Source organism: Sphaerodactylus townsendi, linkage group LG05 (genome assembly GCF_021028975.2).
Source record: "Sphaerodactylus townsendi isolate TG3544 linkage group LG05, MPM_Stown_v2.3, whole genome shotgun sequence".
Lineage (NCBI taxonomy): Eukaryota > Metazoa > Chordata > Lepidosauria > Squamata > Sphaerodactylidae > Sphaerodactylus > Sphaerodactylus townsendi.
Genome location: NC_059429.1, coordinates 57,271,989 through 57,289,150, shown reverse-complemented (window position 1 = coordinate 57,289,150; position 17,162 = coordinate 57,271,989). Strand labels below are relative to the sequence as shown.

General features: G+C 40.9%; 1 protein-coding gene across 5 annotated transcripts in view; it reads left to right on the top strand.

Moving 5' to 3' along the window:
- The first annotated feature begins 5,913 nt into the window (after positions 1 to 5,913).
- Positions 5,914 to 17,162, top strand: part of SRSF11 (serine and arginine rich splicing factor 11) — a 29,045-nt gene continuing 17,796 nt past the window's right edge. Inside the window, exons 1-2 of one of the 5 annotated variants that reach the window (XM_048496257.1) lie at positions 5,914 to 6,304; positions 14,101 to 14,234. In XM_048496257.1, coding sequence (XP_048352214.1) covers positions 6,177 to 6,304; positions 14,101 to 14,234 — 262 coding nt within the window. In that variant the 5' untranslated portion in view covers positions 5,914 to 6,176. Of the gene's footprint in view, positions 6,305 to 14,100; positions 14,235 to 16,754; positions 16,813 to 17,162 lie in introns of those variants that run through there. The other 4 variants (XM_048496258.1, XM_048496259.1, XM_048496260.1 and 1 more) reach the window with 4 other exon arrangements.

Here is a 17,162-nt window from a genome sequence, read left to right as displayed (position 1 = left end):
GCTTCGTTTAATCGAGTAGGCGGAGCAGGCAGCGTAGAGCTGCCAGGGCCAGTGGGAATGGGGGTGGCACTTTTGCCGCACCTAATCGATACACCGACAAGTTGCGCCACAATCCTTTTAGAATGTGTGGAATAATGAGAAGGACCCTATAGTCTATCTGGGATGATCAGGCTGTAAAATTCCTGGTGGTTTGGAAGCGGACCCGGGGGTATGGAGGTGGGCGTCTCGGCAAGATATAATAACATAGGGTCCACTCTCCAAAGAGGCCGTTTTCTCCAGGGGAACTGATTTCTGTTATCTTGAAATCACAACTTTAAGTATATCCTTTTAAAAAAATTATGTACTAGATTTTTAAATTGCGTTTTTGTCCGGCTCTCCCTTCAGGGCGTACAGAGTAGTATGCCTGGTCCTATCACACCAGTCATTTGGGAAGATAAATCTAAGAAAAACGGATAAGGTCACCCAGGAAACTTTGTGGAGTATGGGGATTTGAATCTAGTTTTCCTCATCTCCGGCTGTGATAGCTGACACTCTACAGATTTCCAGTCATTGTTCAATTCAGTCCTGGCTTCTTAACTGGCATATTTATTATCCTGTAATTGTTGGATGCATTTCTCCAGGTTTAACTTGTGTGAAGCGACACTTGTTATTACATTCTAGCAATACAATCCTAAGAAAAAGCCCCATTGAACAGACCTGAGAAGAATTCTGACTAGAACTGCTAATTACTTTCAAAGCTTCGTTTGATTTCTTGAGTTCAGAAAAATAAGTGTGGGAGTAAAATCAGAAAGAAAGAGAGATTAAAGAATGAAGGAGTAAAATGAATTGCAGCAGACTCAGAACAAAGCAACGAAAAAGATAGAAAGAACAGGACTGAGGAAATTTATTTTGACAGGAGATAAATAATAATGGATATAGACCCAGATGTAAGTAAGCTCAAGTCTTCTTTTGCAGTTATTTGCTACCCCACGGGAATCTTATTTACAGAGGAGGGTTGCAGTATTTGCTCTGAAGATGGAAAGTTCTTGGGTAAAGCAATCATGACAGTTTCTTGACCCTATCTGTGTTCACTTAGAAAAGAATCCTTCCCACCTTTCTCACTGAGATTCAAAATTGGTTACACAGTGTAAATAATGCAATCAATCAGATGAGACATCTAATAAGCAATGAACTTACTAGGAGCCCCATGGGGGGGGGGGACGACTAAATCTGACAGTGGAAGCAGTGTGCGACGCTTGCGCATTTGCTCTCCTAGTGTTACCATACTGCCCTGGCATAGCAGGGGGTGGGGAGTGCTTATTCACAGGTATTCCTGCCCGCATACCAGCCTAAAGGGTGATGCTGACGTTGCAGAGATGGGGAGCCCTACAGTCTACCTACAAGGAACTTCCAGGATTTTTTTCTTTTTGTTCTCATGTTCTCAGCTTGCTTGCCACAGCAGCACATTTCCAGCTCCACAGCCAAGGAAGAACGTGTCCTCAACATGATACAGTAGCCCTACTAAATGGATACTCATTTCCAGCCACAAGAGGACCCCTGACAACATTGCCTTCCCTGATTATCTTAACCCAGATACCCCCTTCTGTAGCTAACTCCTCCTGACCATCTTACAATGCACTCTATTGTATTGTCGAAGGCTTTCACGGCCAGAATCACTTGGGTGCTGTGTGGCCATACACGGCCATACAGCCCGGAAACCACACAGCACCCAAATGCACTCTATTGTTTCTCAAGCAATCCATCCGGACACCTCCCAGAGGTTATTTTACCACCTCCCAAAGGTTGTTCTGACACCCCCCAAAGGTGGTTCTTCACCCTATAACTATCCAACCCTCCAAAGGGCTAATCGCCCAGTGCCATCGACATCTTTCTGTCTGTCACTGTACCCAAAGTGTTGCCCCCTAGAACCAGACTCTGGCTTTTCTTGGTTCTGAATGCTGGAGGGTGAAGCAATTCTAGCAGCCACCACCCAGCCCCCGCGTAGGAGTGCAGAGGCGGTTGGAACCAAAATGCACGGAGTTGGCAGGTCCATTCAGGTCAGACACCCGGCAGAAGTGTGGGGCCAGTGGCTCGAAACTGGGCACAATGGTGGAGCCAGGAGAGGGCCAACACCCCACCCTTGAGCCAGAAGGCAGATCAAAGAGGAGGGCAGCCTTCGGAGGACAGGATGAACCCGAAGGACTCCCAGAGGGGGAGGCGGAGATTGGTGGAGGTGGTTGGGGGGGCATAAGCAGGAACAGAGAGGGGATAAGAGGAAGAGGAGGGTCTGTGTGTATGGATAGGAGAGAGGGTGGAGAAGAGGAAAACAGAAGAGAGGTTGAAGGAGAGTGAGAGCAGAGGAAGGAGCCAGGGATGAGGAGAAGATGAGGCCAAGGGAAGACTCAGAAGAATGGGCACGGAGGGCCTCAGTATTAGAGCTAGCCTTCCCTGGAGCAAGGGGTAGTTGCTCCTGGTGGCCAGATAACCGGCCCCGCTTAACCCGGAAACATATTAATTCACCCTGTGGCTCCGAAGGCTCTCCATGGTAAGTCGCTCACAAGAGAGTGGGAGTGAGGACGAGCAAGGCAGCTCTCAGGGAAGGATAGGTGGGACAGTACAAACCACTGATGAGGGGGTGGGGGAGATAGAGTACCACACAGCTTATTTATATCTTAGGAACTCTGTGCGTGTGTGTTTATTGCATTGAATCAAGTGCTTGTGAACCTCTTATCCCTACAATAAAGAATGTCAAATTTGCATTATATTCCTTTCTGGAATTTCTTCCAAGAGCTGATCTTTATCAGCAGAGTAGAAGGGAGCTACCCATAGTAGACAAGGAGGTCTAGTAGTCCAACTGCTTGCACTCAGCAGTCTCCCACCTTCTTGGAATAAGACACTTCACACGAGATGTTCTTTCCACAGGAAGGCTTTACTTGATAGTTGCACTGTACAAACACTATACAAAGTTCTTAAGCTACACAAGACTAAGCACTAAGATAAGTAAGAAGCCTAAAGATACATACAGAGTTCTATACACTGCCTTTATAAGGTTCAAGCTAGCACTTTGCTCAGGAACAGTCTTCCATTGGAACAGTGTCAGTCTCTTGCACCAGTCACGTTAAAGGTCAACTATCACAAGTTGCTCCAGACTATCTGTCTCCTTCCAGGACTCAGCTATCTGCGGCCTAGGAGATGAACCCTGTTTGGTTTTTTTTACATACCATAACAGTCTTTGTATACATTGGTATTAAAGATTCCCTACCCAGTCTCTTGCAATATTAATAAGCAGTCTGTTCTGAGCTAATTTTCCCCACATTGTTGAGACTGCATCTCCATCCTGTGTAACACTAGGAACAACTATCTCAGCAGAGGTGATTCCGCCGAAACAGTTCCCCCCTTCCCATGAGCAATTCACAGCATTAGCCAGTGGATTGGGCCTCTAACTTATGTCCCCTCTTTTGGTTGGTGTACATCTATTGAGTCCCATAGAGGCTTCGCAGCGGGGAAATTTTTTCACTTTTTGAGCCTTCCCACGTGTGAAAAGGTTGCCCAAGGCTGGGTAACTTACCAGTAACGCACTGAAACCAGGGTTCTTTATCCAGATACTCTCAAACAGCAGGGATTTTAAAATGTTATTAAAAGGAAAGGAAAAGAAATAATAAAATCAGTTCTCTCTCAGCTCTATACAGTTCCAACAATACAATACATAGTCGATTTATGGCTACCAACCTTGATCCTCCTTGATCTGAAATTGCAAATGCCTTAGCAGACCGGATGCTCAGGAGCAGCAGCAGCAGCAGCAGGCCATTGCTTTCACATCCTGCATGTGAGCTCCCAAAGGCATCTGATGGGCCACTGCGAATAGCAGAGTGCTGGACTAGATGGACTCTGGTCTGATCCAGCAGGCTGTTTCTTATGTTCTCACAAGGCAGAAGAATAAGCCTAAGGCAGAAGAATAACAAGAACAATGAGAAAATCTTAAGAAGAATCCTTATGAATGAATCTCTCTAAAATGGTGTCAGGGGTTTTATAGAATTGGCTCATCTAGATTATTTGATCAGTAATTAACTAATTGTGTGTTGAATAGAGTCTATGAGGGAGATGACCCCCAACAGAGTATTCTTTGCAATTAAGACCTATCTGTTCGGTTTAGAATGTGACCTTGTAAAAGCCAATTCCATTATCTAAATAACACTGCTTAAGCTAAACACAAACACAGTTTAGAGATGGCAAATGATTGCATTGTAAACGACCTAGCAAAACCAAATGGTTGCCTCCCCACAGCAGTGGTGTAGTGGTTAAGAGCAGGTGTACTCTAATTTGGAGGAACCGGATTTGATTCCCCACTCTGCTGCTTGAGCTGTGGAGGCTTATCTGGGGAATTCAGATTAGCCTATGCCAGTGGTGGTGAACCTTTGGCACTCCAGATGTTATGGACTACAATTCCCATCAGCCCCTGCCAATTGGCCATGCTGGCAGCGGCTGATGGGAATTGTAGTCCATAACATCTGGAGTGCCAAAGGTTCGCCACCACGGGCCTATGCACTCCAGCACACACCAGCTGGGTGACCTTGGGCTAGTCACAGTTCTTCTGAGCTCTCTCAGCTCCACCTACCTCACAGGGTGTTTGAGGGGGGGGGGTAAGGGAAAGGAGATTGTCATCCCCTCTCCTTACAGGACAGAAAGGGGGATATAAATCCAACTCTTCTTCATCTTCTTCTTTATAAAAGACCCCATATACAAGATAAATGATCTCTAAGTAAATTTAAAAGAATATATACACTTTATTCACACCATGTCACTTCTTTCGAGATGGTGGTCGTGGTCGGGCACCCAGCTCTTGAATGGGGCTGTCCAATTACAGAGTAAAAATAATTGCACAATATGTCAAATAATGCAGAAAATTGTAGAAAACAATGAAGTGAGGGCACGATAATACATACACCAAACAGTTTTGGATTTCATGGTATTTGATTATATTGCTTTATATCATATAATCCATCTTGAGTCTGAAGCAGAAAACAGAAAATTATAAAGTAGAAATAATGGGCTAGCTACCCAGAGGTGTATTCTAGGAAAAATGTAGCCCAGTGCTAAATCTGAGTTTTCTGCCCCCCCCCCCCCCCGCCACGACAACTTTTTTTGCACCAGGTAATCTCAAAGTCACAATCACATTATAGAACCTGCGGAAAGGAGGAGGGGTGTGGGGGTGACTAAATGGCCACAGCCTGGGGACATTTGACCCCATATGTGCCCTGGGCAGTATGCCCCTGTAGCGCACACCGTACTCATTCGCCCCCCATAAATAAATTCTGACTACAAGCCTGGATTCCTAATGAAGCCAGTGTAGTGGGCTCTAGTTCACAAAATTAGTTAGTGCCACAAAACTCGTTTATTTTTGATACAATGGGGTAATATCTACATCTATGGAATAATGTCACATGCTAATTTCTAGGAATGCTTCAATTTATTCAGATAGATTATTGTCAGATGTTCTCAAAAGGTCCCTTACTCTGCTATAGAATGCGGTTTCTATTTCTGGCCAATAGCAGCAAAGCCATCAAAAGAATATTGCTGTTCTATCGAAAATAATTGCAAATGAAATACAAGCACAAAGGAACTTTTTCTTGTCTAATAAGGACGACACGCGGAGTAAGGGACCTTTTGAGAACATCTGACAATAATCTATCTGATCCCTCTCATCGTATTTAGTCAAAAGCAGGCATAAACCTTAGTAGCTCTAGTAATCCTTAACGCACCTGACAACAGCAACCGCACAGGATTCTGGGCTCTCACAGGACGTTTCTTCGAACAGCGCCGTTTCTATAAAGCCCCAATCTGCCCATGCGCAGCAGGATGTGCCAAAGAGGCGAAATGAGCATGCGCAGTATACAGGATTCTGCGTGTCGTTCTTCAGTGAGGCGGATGGGGTAACCGTCTGAGCAGGCGCAAGACTAAGAGTCTCTTGAGTGGGGGGAGTCGCGGATAGGGGCCGCGAAGGATTGTGGGATAGTGTGGACCAGGCTGGTGGCGAAGACGACGGTTAGTGCGCGCGAGAGAGACGTTCCGTTTCTTGATCGCGGTGCTTGGACGGGAAGAGCCGAGGGACACAAGCAAGAAGCTCGCATTCGGTTCTCTAGGCCACTTGCCGCCTCACCCCTCGATGCGTTTGTAGTGCTGAAGGCGGAGGTAGCGCGATGGCTTCCAGTAGCGGCACCGACGTAATCCAGGTCACCAATGTCTCCCCTAGCGCCAGCTCTGAGCAGATGCGGACCCTCTTTGGCTTCCTGGGCAAGATCGAGGAACTGCGCCTCTTCCCTCCCGAGTGAGTTTTCCCGTTCCTCCTTCGTGTCGCAGGTGGCTTAGCCGCGTCGCCATACAAAGGCCTAGGCCTCAGGGCGGCCTAATGGAGACCGCACGCTCGACTGGCGTTAGAACGAGGCGCGCGCGACTGGGCGGGAGGGGGCGTTGGAAAGATTAGACCAGAGCGCAGAGGAGCCCCGGGAAGTGGACTCTGCTGCTTTTGCGGCTCCCTGGACAGGAAGCGCTGAGGCCTCCATGACCTTCCCCCTCCCCTCCTGGAGCTACCCAAACGACAGTCGGCCACCCCTCCCTTTTTCCTTGAAAGGGCCGTATTTCTAAGGATTACAGAATTGGTACGTGCGTTGTGAGAGAGTGGAGGGAGAATTCACGAGTTGCTTTCAGTGATAGTGGAAGGCAGTGGCCGACATTGGTGTTCGGGGGAAATTTCAGACGTTCTTCAAAGAAAGGCATGGTATTAATGTATAGGCATAGACCCTGTGAGAGGTCATCGACAGGTTATGACTCCATTTCCTCTTTTATTTCAAAAGTGTTTGTAGAGACAGTATAGAAGAGGTCAGAAACGTCTGACCATTTTATCCGTTCAGACAGAATTAACAAGGACAGTAAATTGATATGAGATTCCTGTCAGTGTTCACAATGGAATACATGAACTTCACGGTGAATTCCAGTCAGCCTTAATAAAGGTGTGGGTTTACAACCTTCGTAAAATTGAGCTGGTTTGTTCCAATCCGTTTGTGTTGAATATTCTAGTATTTGCAGGGCAGTTTTGTTCCAAAATCTAACCTAAGCCCATCAGTTTCATTGAAACTGTGCCCTTGAAACTTTGGATCTGAAACTTTGTATGAATTGACCTGTGGTCTGCAAAACAGTTTGAACACTGAAACAACTATTTTGTTTCCCCCCCTAATTTTGATAACCTTAATGATACCAGTTATATTATCTCTCCCCCTCCCTCTATCTAGTAAGGGTTCAGTCTATTAACTTCTGGAAAAGCATTCCCAGAGTTCACAGTTTATAAAGGTAACCTATGGGGATTATGTCAAAAGAGAGAGAAAGCATGCATCTTGCCATCTGAATTTCTCAAAAGCGTGGATGCAGGAATATGATTCTTTTTTAGCATCAGTGCGTGTATATAGCATATGCATACAGCATTTTTCTTCTTTCAAAAAATTAAAAATGGGAGAATGCTGTAAAGAGGGATAGATAGAATATAAACAGCCATCCTGTGGTGAACACTAGGCGATTCTTGTTGTTTGGTGGTTTCCTTGGGAAGAATGGGAGATTGGATGAACCTGGGTTTGTTCTGTTATACCTTTTCACACATTCCTAATCGAGCAAGTAAGCTTTTGATCACTTAACATAGTGTTACACATTAACAGGTAAATTCACTGGTTAACTGGTCTTGCATTATAAGGCAAACAAAAATGGTGTGAAAGTTTATAGTCTGCCCTCCTTCACTGCTCTAGAATTCTAGTATTTTACAAGCAGTATATTTTTATGCTGCTACTTCTTTTAAAACAAAATTTCTCTGTTCTTTTGCTGACTTGCATGGGCATCTTTTTCCTCTCCCCCACTATTTCACTTTTCTGAAAGAACTATAGAACTCTGGCCAAGTTGCTTGATACCAGTTGCTGCACTGAATGAACCAGGCCCAATAGCACAGCAAGTAATCTGCAAGGGTGTGGGGGCCCACATAACTTTCCTGTATATTTCCTTTCCAATACTATTCTAGGCGTACTAGTTTGACTCAGTATGCCTTGCGTTCTTTTATGTACTCTTCTACTCCATCTTCTGTTGCAGAATCTTTTTTGTATAATTCCAAAATGAAAAGATCAGTTTCTGTATCTTTTTTTCTGCATTGGTAATTTGATTGTCTTTTTTCTGTTACAGTTTTTCTTCAGCTTCTTTTCGTAAATAATGTGTCTTGCATCTTCCAGGTTTATTTGTAAATTCAGAATGCTTCTGCCTTAAAATCTTAATTTCTGTATCTCCTCAGTTTTCCACATAATTGGTTTCTTAATTGCTTAATTTCAGTTAAAACCATTTTATTAAGGCAGTTTTTATGCTGCTCCTCCAGCCTTTGAATTCTATTATTTTCTTGGTTTGCTTCAACATTTCTTTCTTTTTTTAAAGCTATGGTTATTAAATTCCCTCCCATATAAGTCTGTCTGGTTTCCCAAGTTGTTATTGGCTACATTGTTTATTGTAAAAAAGTATTTGATATATTTTTACTGTATTTTCTTGTTACAAAATATTGTCATTTAGTCTCCATCTTCCCCTTCTGAGTCTATTTTGTCTTTGGTTGTGTCTTCTAACTCTGTAGGTTGATAACTAAGGTTTTGATATCTAGCATATATCAATCCTTAAATATGTTTGGTGCTTGTCACCTAAGAAATTATAGTGTCTTGTACGAGGGGCTTTGATCCTTCAGGCTTCTTCTAATTGTAATATATCCATCCAATTAAAAACATTTTGGGAAAGTTCCCTCCTCTGGTTTTGTTGAACCTGTCTTTTTAAAAAGTTATCCCATTCATATATCTAAAGATCATTATTTTCCCTTTTTGAAAATCTGATGTACTCTGGGAAAAATTCATAACAATTTTCTATTGTATTATTTTTGCCCTGTATCATTGCTAGAGTGTTAGATCTTGCCTTCCCGGAGCCTGATTTTCAAGTAACTTAAGGAAGGAAGATAAGGCCATAAAGACACACCTGTGTGTGTGTGTGTGTGGGCCATAGACACAAAATTGTGTGTGTATGGGCCATAGAGACACAAAATTACTCTTACATATGTGGAAAGGCATAAACGTCAGTAAGAGTAATTTTGTGTCCCTATGGCCCTTTCTGCACATGCAGAATAGTGCACTTTCAATTCATTTTCACAATTGTTTGCAAGTGGATTTTGCTATTTCACACAGTAAATCCAGATGCAAAGTGGATTGAAAGTTCATTATTCTGCATGTGTGTAAGGAGCCTCAGTCAGTTCTGTATCTGGAAAGTTCATGAAAAGCTTTTCATTCCTCAAGACAAGGGGAAAGTATGGCTGCAGTTCAAATGATGCTCCCAGCCTGTTCAGTGGTTTGATGCTTCTAGCACATCTACAGAGCCTCATGATAGCAACAGTAAACTTGGTTCTCTGGATGATGGCTTACTCTCAAATCCTGAAGTGAATATTATTGCCTATCCAAAAAGTTACTGCTCTTGTGGCACTTCCAGGTAGAGATGAGGTTAATCCTCCAGCAAGATCTAAAATTGTGGTTAATGGAGGAACATCTACTCAAGGGCAGGCAGATGCAGTTGATGATAGGTGTACCAATCACCAATAATGCCAGCCTCTCATCCTGATGAGTCCATAGTTCTTTGGGTCATGTCTAAGGTCCTGGGCCCTTGGAATCCTGTTCAATCCTCCAGAAGTATCAGCTTCCTTGGTAACCAAATTCTGATGACCAGGTTTGCGTAAAGACAGACAAAACCACAGCAAAGGCACACATGTATCGGCAAAGAGGCATTCCAGCAACAGGTGGCAAGGTTGCTTAAATGTGCAGTGAATCACGTCCTTAAGAGCATAATACATTCTGATTCTCTCAGAATTCAGGTGGACTGGCTCAGTTGCAACATCTTGAAATCAGACAAATTATTACTGAGCCTTTCTTTGTTCCAACTGATTTGGACAACTGGTGGTGGATTTTTTTCATTTCTATAGAATGCCAAACTAAACTGGTATTTCTCCAGGTGCCTTGTGCTGACAAGTAGACAAGTAAAAAAGGTGGATGCCCTTATAGTTAAACATATGCTGTTTCCATAATTACGGTGTTGGTAAGGCTGTTGAACAGCTCAGAGAGGAGAGAATTGAATGCATAGCCTCCTTTTGGCCCAGGAGATCATGGTTCTCAAATCTGATGGTTCTGTCTATGCAGCTGCCTTGGGAACTGCCTATCTTAAAAAACATGTTGCTTCATGGCTCTATTACACATCTAGATCAAGAGTGGCTAATCTGACGATATGGTGCTTGAACAGGAAATTCTGCTGAAAGAGGGTTTCTATGAGTCACAATAATTTTATCATATTGAAGGCAGTCAACATCCATGGTGTATGACTGAACTTGGGAAGCCTTTGTGACATGGCATAGTGGGAAATACTTCTAAGCAGGGAGCTCTAATCTTTTCTCAGATTATGGCTTTTCTGCAAGATGGTCTTTCCCAAAGTCTAAGACAGTGGTTCTCAACCTGTGGGTTGCGATCCTTTGGGGGTCTAACGTCAGATCATGCCAACAATCTATCTAGTCTAGCATTCTGTCTTGCAGAGTTCCTTTTGGGAACAACAACAGTACATAGAGGTTGAGGCTTTCCTCTGATTTTGCCTCCTATCACTGGTATCCCATTGTAAAGGGCTGTTCACAATCCATACGGATAAGGTTGTAGTTCCACTTAATTCAACCTTTAGGTCAAATGTTGACTCAGTTTTTCATAAAAGCACCAAAAATCAATTATCCTTCTTCTTGAACCAGGTTCCCAAAAGAGAATACTTGGCATCCACTAGACTTACAGCTTGCCTTTTGCATCTACATTAAGTGAACTAAACCTTCTGCCGTTCTGATAGCTTGTTGTTAGCTTACATCCAGTTGTCAAGAGGAAGAAAGTCACAAAATGGACCCCAAGCAAATGGATTAGAGAATGCACCTCTGAGATCTACTTGCATCAAGGTCTGGAGATTCCAGAAGGCATGACCTCTCAATCAGCCCATAATGCAGCAACATCTGTGACCTTAGAAATCAAAATACTTTGACGGCTGGTATTTGTGAAGTTTCAGCATGGACATCGGTGTCCACCTTTGTCATATTACAAGCTGGAATGCATGGCCTTGGCAAACGCAGCTTTTGGGCAGAAGGTTCTTCAACTATTGATCTAATTATTTTGTGTTCCATGTTGTAGTCAAGCTCCCACCCAGATTGGAGGTGTTGCTTGGTAACATCCCAGATATTCAAAAATATTCTCCTTTTCTGAAGGGAAAATGAAGCACTGGACTTGCTGTCAAGGTTCATTTGGATGATACTCTGTATCCACCCTATCTCTCGGAGGGATAATTGTAGGACACAACATACAGTACTTCCATAGCTTGTGAATCCTCTACACGTCCTAAAGTGTGGTTCTTAATGGGGTCATTTACAACAGTCTTCTTTGGGGAAGTTCACTAATCATCTTTAAACTATTTTAAAAATTAACAGTTTTTAAAGATACTCAGGATGTTCAGATCCACTTCATTCCTCAAGAAATCACCAGGAAAGTGGCAGACTTAGCCGCACCTACTGATAACCTTTTCATCTAACCAAGAGTGGGGAAGCAGAGTAGAGTCATGGAACGCAGAATATGGCCTCATGTGCTTCTTTATGAGTTTTATCAGTATCCAGAATGGAATTCCTGAAGTCATATTGAAAGCCTTCCTGCCATTCCCTTGGTCTATTTGGGGAATGGGGGTGGTAAGAAATGCACCCATGAAATACTGCTTGCCAAAAGCGATTTGTTCTGGATTAGGTTGGATGTTAATGTTAGAACCAGAATTCGCATTTCCATAGTTTTAGATGGGAAAACAATAATTTACCATCACAAGCAATGTCTCTGCCATACAGAACTAGTTTAGCAACTGTGTTAAAGCATATTCTACTATATAGTACTAGTTTTTCTTAATGAATTTGTCCAAATGATGCCTCTTATGGTATGTATGTGTCTTTTGTACAGCTGGAGTAACACTGTTCATTGAAGTGTGAGGCTAGGGTTTTCCTAGGTTTTAAAAAAAATTGCATTATAGTGCATCTTTCACACTTGAACTCAAGGTAGATTAAACAGAGTGAGTTCATATAATCAACAGCATAGAACATTTAATAAACAATTCAATGGAATTAGGATTGTTGAACCAATCAGAAATCTAAAAACAACAGAAGCAGGCCAGGGCTATGGCTGAGGTAGCTAGTGTTAACACCTTAGGTGGCCTCTCCACCCCTACCCTTATTCTCATTCCCTCAGTCATTTTTGGTACCTTTTTGTTTCTGCCTTCCATCCCCATTTCTCCTTTTCCTCCTTGACTGGTTATCCCTATAATAATTATGTAATGTTAGGGGCACAAAATGGAATTTTAAGACTAATAAGATTTTTAATTATGATCTATAGTATAATTTTAAACTTTTTGGTTGTTAGCTGCCCTGAATCTGACTGTAGTCACGAAAGAGCAGGATAGAAATCTAATAAAGGGCGATGAAGCAAAATATAATTATTAATATGACACATAAAATGAAGCAAAAATTAAATGGTAGGTGTAACGATTTAAGATACTGGATTTTTTTTTAATGAGAGGGGAGTGAAGGGGGGGTGAGAGAATGAGGTAATTTGTTTATACTGGAGAGTGACTGTGAAGAGTCTGCTAGAACTTAGAGGAAGTTAGAGAGTGCAAAACCTGGGAGAGAGTCAGTCATTGATGTGCAGAGAGAGAGAGGCTGTCTGTGCTAAACTTACAGTGTTAAATAAAGTATGGAATTGCCAGAGAAATAGGTAGAAACATTGAGAGACTAGAAAAGGAGTCAAATCCTAATGTGGTCTCACAGATGTAAAGGAGAGATTGGATTGATGTAAAGTGAAAGTAATCTCAGCATAATTTTTTGTCTTGGTTTGTTTTATTTATTGTAAATTATTTCTTGAAACATTTCAGCTAAAGAATATATTAATACAATTAAATTTGTTAAATGTAAACCTGGAATCCAACACTAGTAATTTCCTCAGAACCACATAGCCCAGTGATGGCGAACCTTTTCGAGACCGAGTGCCCAAATTAAAACCCACTTATTTATCACAAAGTGCCAACATGGCAATTTAACCTGAATACTGAGTTTTTAGTTTTGAAAAAATGGTTGGCTCGGAGGCATGCGTTACTTGGGAGTAAGCTTGGTGGTAGCTGGTGACTTTGCTTTGAAGCAGCCGTGCAACTCTTCCAATGGGTAAATCATGACCCTAGGAGGGTTTACTCAGAAGCAAGCCCCATTGCCAGCAACCGAGCTTACACCCAGGTAAAGGATTGGGCTTTAGTTCTTCGCATGAAAATCAGTGAGGTTTAACAGCGCTTAACAGGGTTACCTGTACTGCTTCCCCAAAACTAGGGTTTAATGTTAATAATCGAGCCCAGTGGCCCAGGCCAGCCTAGATGTGTGGGGGGTGGCAACTCTGTTTGCGCGTGCCCACAGAGAGGGCTCTGAGTGCCACCTCTGGCACCTGTGCCATAGGTTCGCCACCACTGACATAGCCCTTCGAAACTGCTTTAAAGCTCAGACATACTACTTCAGGAGAAATTTGGAAATAAATTCCTGAAATATTGATAGAGAAAGGAAGGAATAAATAAACATTATTTTGCACCCATTATATTTATTTACAAAGAAATAAGAGAGTGAGTGTCGCATTAGGATCCTAGTTTCCGCAAACTAAACACAGCAGTATAGACCACAAATTACAGTTGTTAATTTATAGACCACAGTCCTTAATTTATCCAAATAATTTTGTGAATCATTTTGTACAGTGCAAGCAAATCAAGTAAATATGTTAGTTTCTTTAGAATCTTTATTTGCACGTAATGGCACTCCATGAACTATTAGTGTAGGAAAAGATTGATATAATCTGCAGATGTTTTATCTTGAAACTGTTTACAATTTAATGACAATGAAAAGTAGTATGATGTTAAAATCACATTCTAGCTCATTTTTAATTGTGTTTTTCAGTTCTTGATTATGTCTAACATTTTTACTATTTTTCTTTTCAGTGACTCCCCTTTGCCTGTTTCTTCACGTGTCTGTTTTGTAAAGTTTCAAGATCCTGACTCTGCAGTTGTGGCTCAGCATCTGACAAATACTGTATTCGTTGACAGAGCGTTGATAGTCGTACCATTTGCAGAAGGTTTGTGAATTGTTTAATGATCTATGAAGCCATAGAATCGTGGCACTATATCTTGATGTAGTTTTATAGCATGAAATTTTAGCATGTAAAAAAGTCTAAAGTATTTACATTTTTAAAATCCTTGGTATACTGACATCTCTCATTTTTGTACTAAAACAAAATGTATAAATATCTAGTTATTCAATATGATCTAGAACTTGCCTGTCAGTCTTTCAACAAAGATATAGAACATGACTACATTTAAGCAGCATTATTTGAAATCTTTCGTTTTTATCAGGTTCCCCCAACATACTTTTTTTAAACAGTGAATTGTGTAAACAAGAAATGTTGCTTTAAGTTACTGAACATATGTTGTCACAGGGCTCATTCTCCTTCATAGAGAATGCATGGAAGATACTGGCAGTAACAAGGCAATGTTCTGTTTGCTTTACTTGACAATCCAGAAAAAATTATACTCCTATGAATTCTGGTATACCAAGGGTTTGATAATTGTTAGTTGAAAATAGCTCCAAAAGTGCTAAATGGGCACTGGGTTTTAGATTTTATTCCTCATTTTCTTGTTCAACCTTGCTATATTTTTCTAGAATTTCGCTAAATAATAAACTCTTCTCTCTGTTATTTGTGTGTGTGATTTTTGTAGTGGAGAAGGCAAATGCAAAGGCCCTTCCAGATGACTGAAACAGTGGGGTCCTCTGCAGCTACAGGGGATTCTAGACATTAACTAAAGACCAGCAAGCACTCAAGTCCCCAAGTGTTTTCCTGGTGTAATCACTTGTTAACAACATTTTTCTCTCTCTTCTTTTTCTTAATTTTAGGCGGTTACAGTAACTTGAAAAACTATTAGCAGGGTTTGTGAATACAGTTCTAAAAATCTGTACCAAGAAGACTGCTCTTCTAATGAGTTTTGTTGGACTTATGTAGATTTCAGTACAGCTATTTCAAAGGCACAGTTAATTGATAAACATAGAGATCTTAAATGAAAATATTTTGAGATTTACATTGTAGTCCTGAAAACACAGGCTACTTAATTTTATTGAAACCAGTAGACATTAAAAGAATTAGCGATTGTGGAGAGGTTGCAGAGTAAGTCTTAACTGGAGTATCTGTATTGATAAAGAACGTGACACATACATGAACTTGAATAGTTTACACATTTAGCATGGACTGGTTCTGATAATGTAAGCAACATCTATTTCTGATGAGATTTTTAACTGAAATAGTAATAAGGCATAATCTTATTTTTTAAGAGTAGAACATTTTTAGACTATTCTTGCCTCTGCATTATTTAAGGCAGAATAACAACTGAGATGTATTTGCTCTTAGTTTTTACATCAACATTATAAATATTAAGACCAAGGTAAAGACTGTTTTGCCTCAGTCACGAAGGGTGTGTGTATATGTGGAACCTTTTTAATAGTAAAAATAGGTAATATGTTTCAGAACTTTTTCACATTTCACACAACCTGTTCCTCGGGTGTATATTTTTTTTTCTTAACCAAGCTGCAGCACTTAGAAAAAAAGTGTTTGGAGAGGAGCATAGAGAGATGAACATTGAGTAAGGATAGCATTCAATAACTCACACACATATGCTTCTTTGTGCTATTAAAATAGGACCTTCCATCCTTCTTTCTACATAATTAGATCAGGCTGCTTAAACACAAAGTTTATATCTGTTTTGACCCTGAATATTAGAATAATTAGCTTCCTAAGGCCTTTCTAAAGAATGGTTAATCGCTGTGAGTTAGGAAGTTTTAACAGGTAGGGATTTTTATTTTGTAAGTGGGATATTGACCCCTGCTAAAATGCTACATGGTGCTGCTCTGGTGCTTAGTTGTTAGCCAGAGTTTTTTTAGTATTTCCAAAGCTTCTTTAATGCATCATGTGCATCTACTATTTTTAAGGAACTAGATTTTAGGCGGGTGGAGTGTTATAGAGTGTTATAGTTTGTGAAGAATTAAACTTCAGACAGAGTATAACAGAATAATCTGCTGTTACTTTAGTCATGACCTTGGACTATTTTTCTTGCAACTCTTCCTTCTGTGTGGAAGCATATAGCCTTTTCTCCGCAGTTGTTCACATTCCAAGAGCCCAATATCTGCTAGGTACTAAAATATTGCTCAGTAAATCTACTTCATATTCATTAAGACTGCTTGAATACATTGAGGCACATTCTTAAATACTCTGCTGAATTAAAATTTGTATTTCTTACTATTATGGTGATATGTTTTAACATTGCCTAACGAAATATTAAGTACTGCACTATGCTGATCATAGCTCCCTATGTCAGTCACATTCTTGTTTTTAGTGTGTTCATATATCTTGTTGTTGGTTGTTGCTTTGTGTTCTAGACTTAACACAAAGTTTACGGTAAGGCATAGAACTATAAATTTCACTGAAATTCAAGGATTTGGAAGGAACTCAAATATTAAGAATGGCTTTGGGTGGGATTGTGTAGGCTCTTTGGTTAATGTTTGTTTCTTTTGTCTGTTTCTTTTTCTTCATTTCTACACATTCATGCAGTATTTCATGGTTCTAACAAAGCAGCAGTAAAAAACTCTTGACGCATGAAAATTAACTGGTGAGGGGCCTCATTGCTTTTTTAAAAAAATTGTAGTTTTATTTCTGAATAACTTTTTTCCTAAAAATGAGAGGATCAGATGCATGACTACTTAATGGATGCAGATCTTCTGTGAGGTGTCTCAACATAAGTCTAAGAGGATTTCTAGTTAGATGCCAGAAATGTTATAGTTACACTAACTGTGTGTAAACATAAATAATATCCTCTGAGACATAATTTTGCATGCAAAATTATCCCATGATCTCTGTAGGTATGTTAATATATTGATGAATTAATGCCCTGTATCTAAATGACCTTTTCCCCTTTTCCCACCATAACTTTTGGTATTGAAATTATGGCAGCTCAGTGAC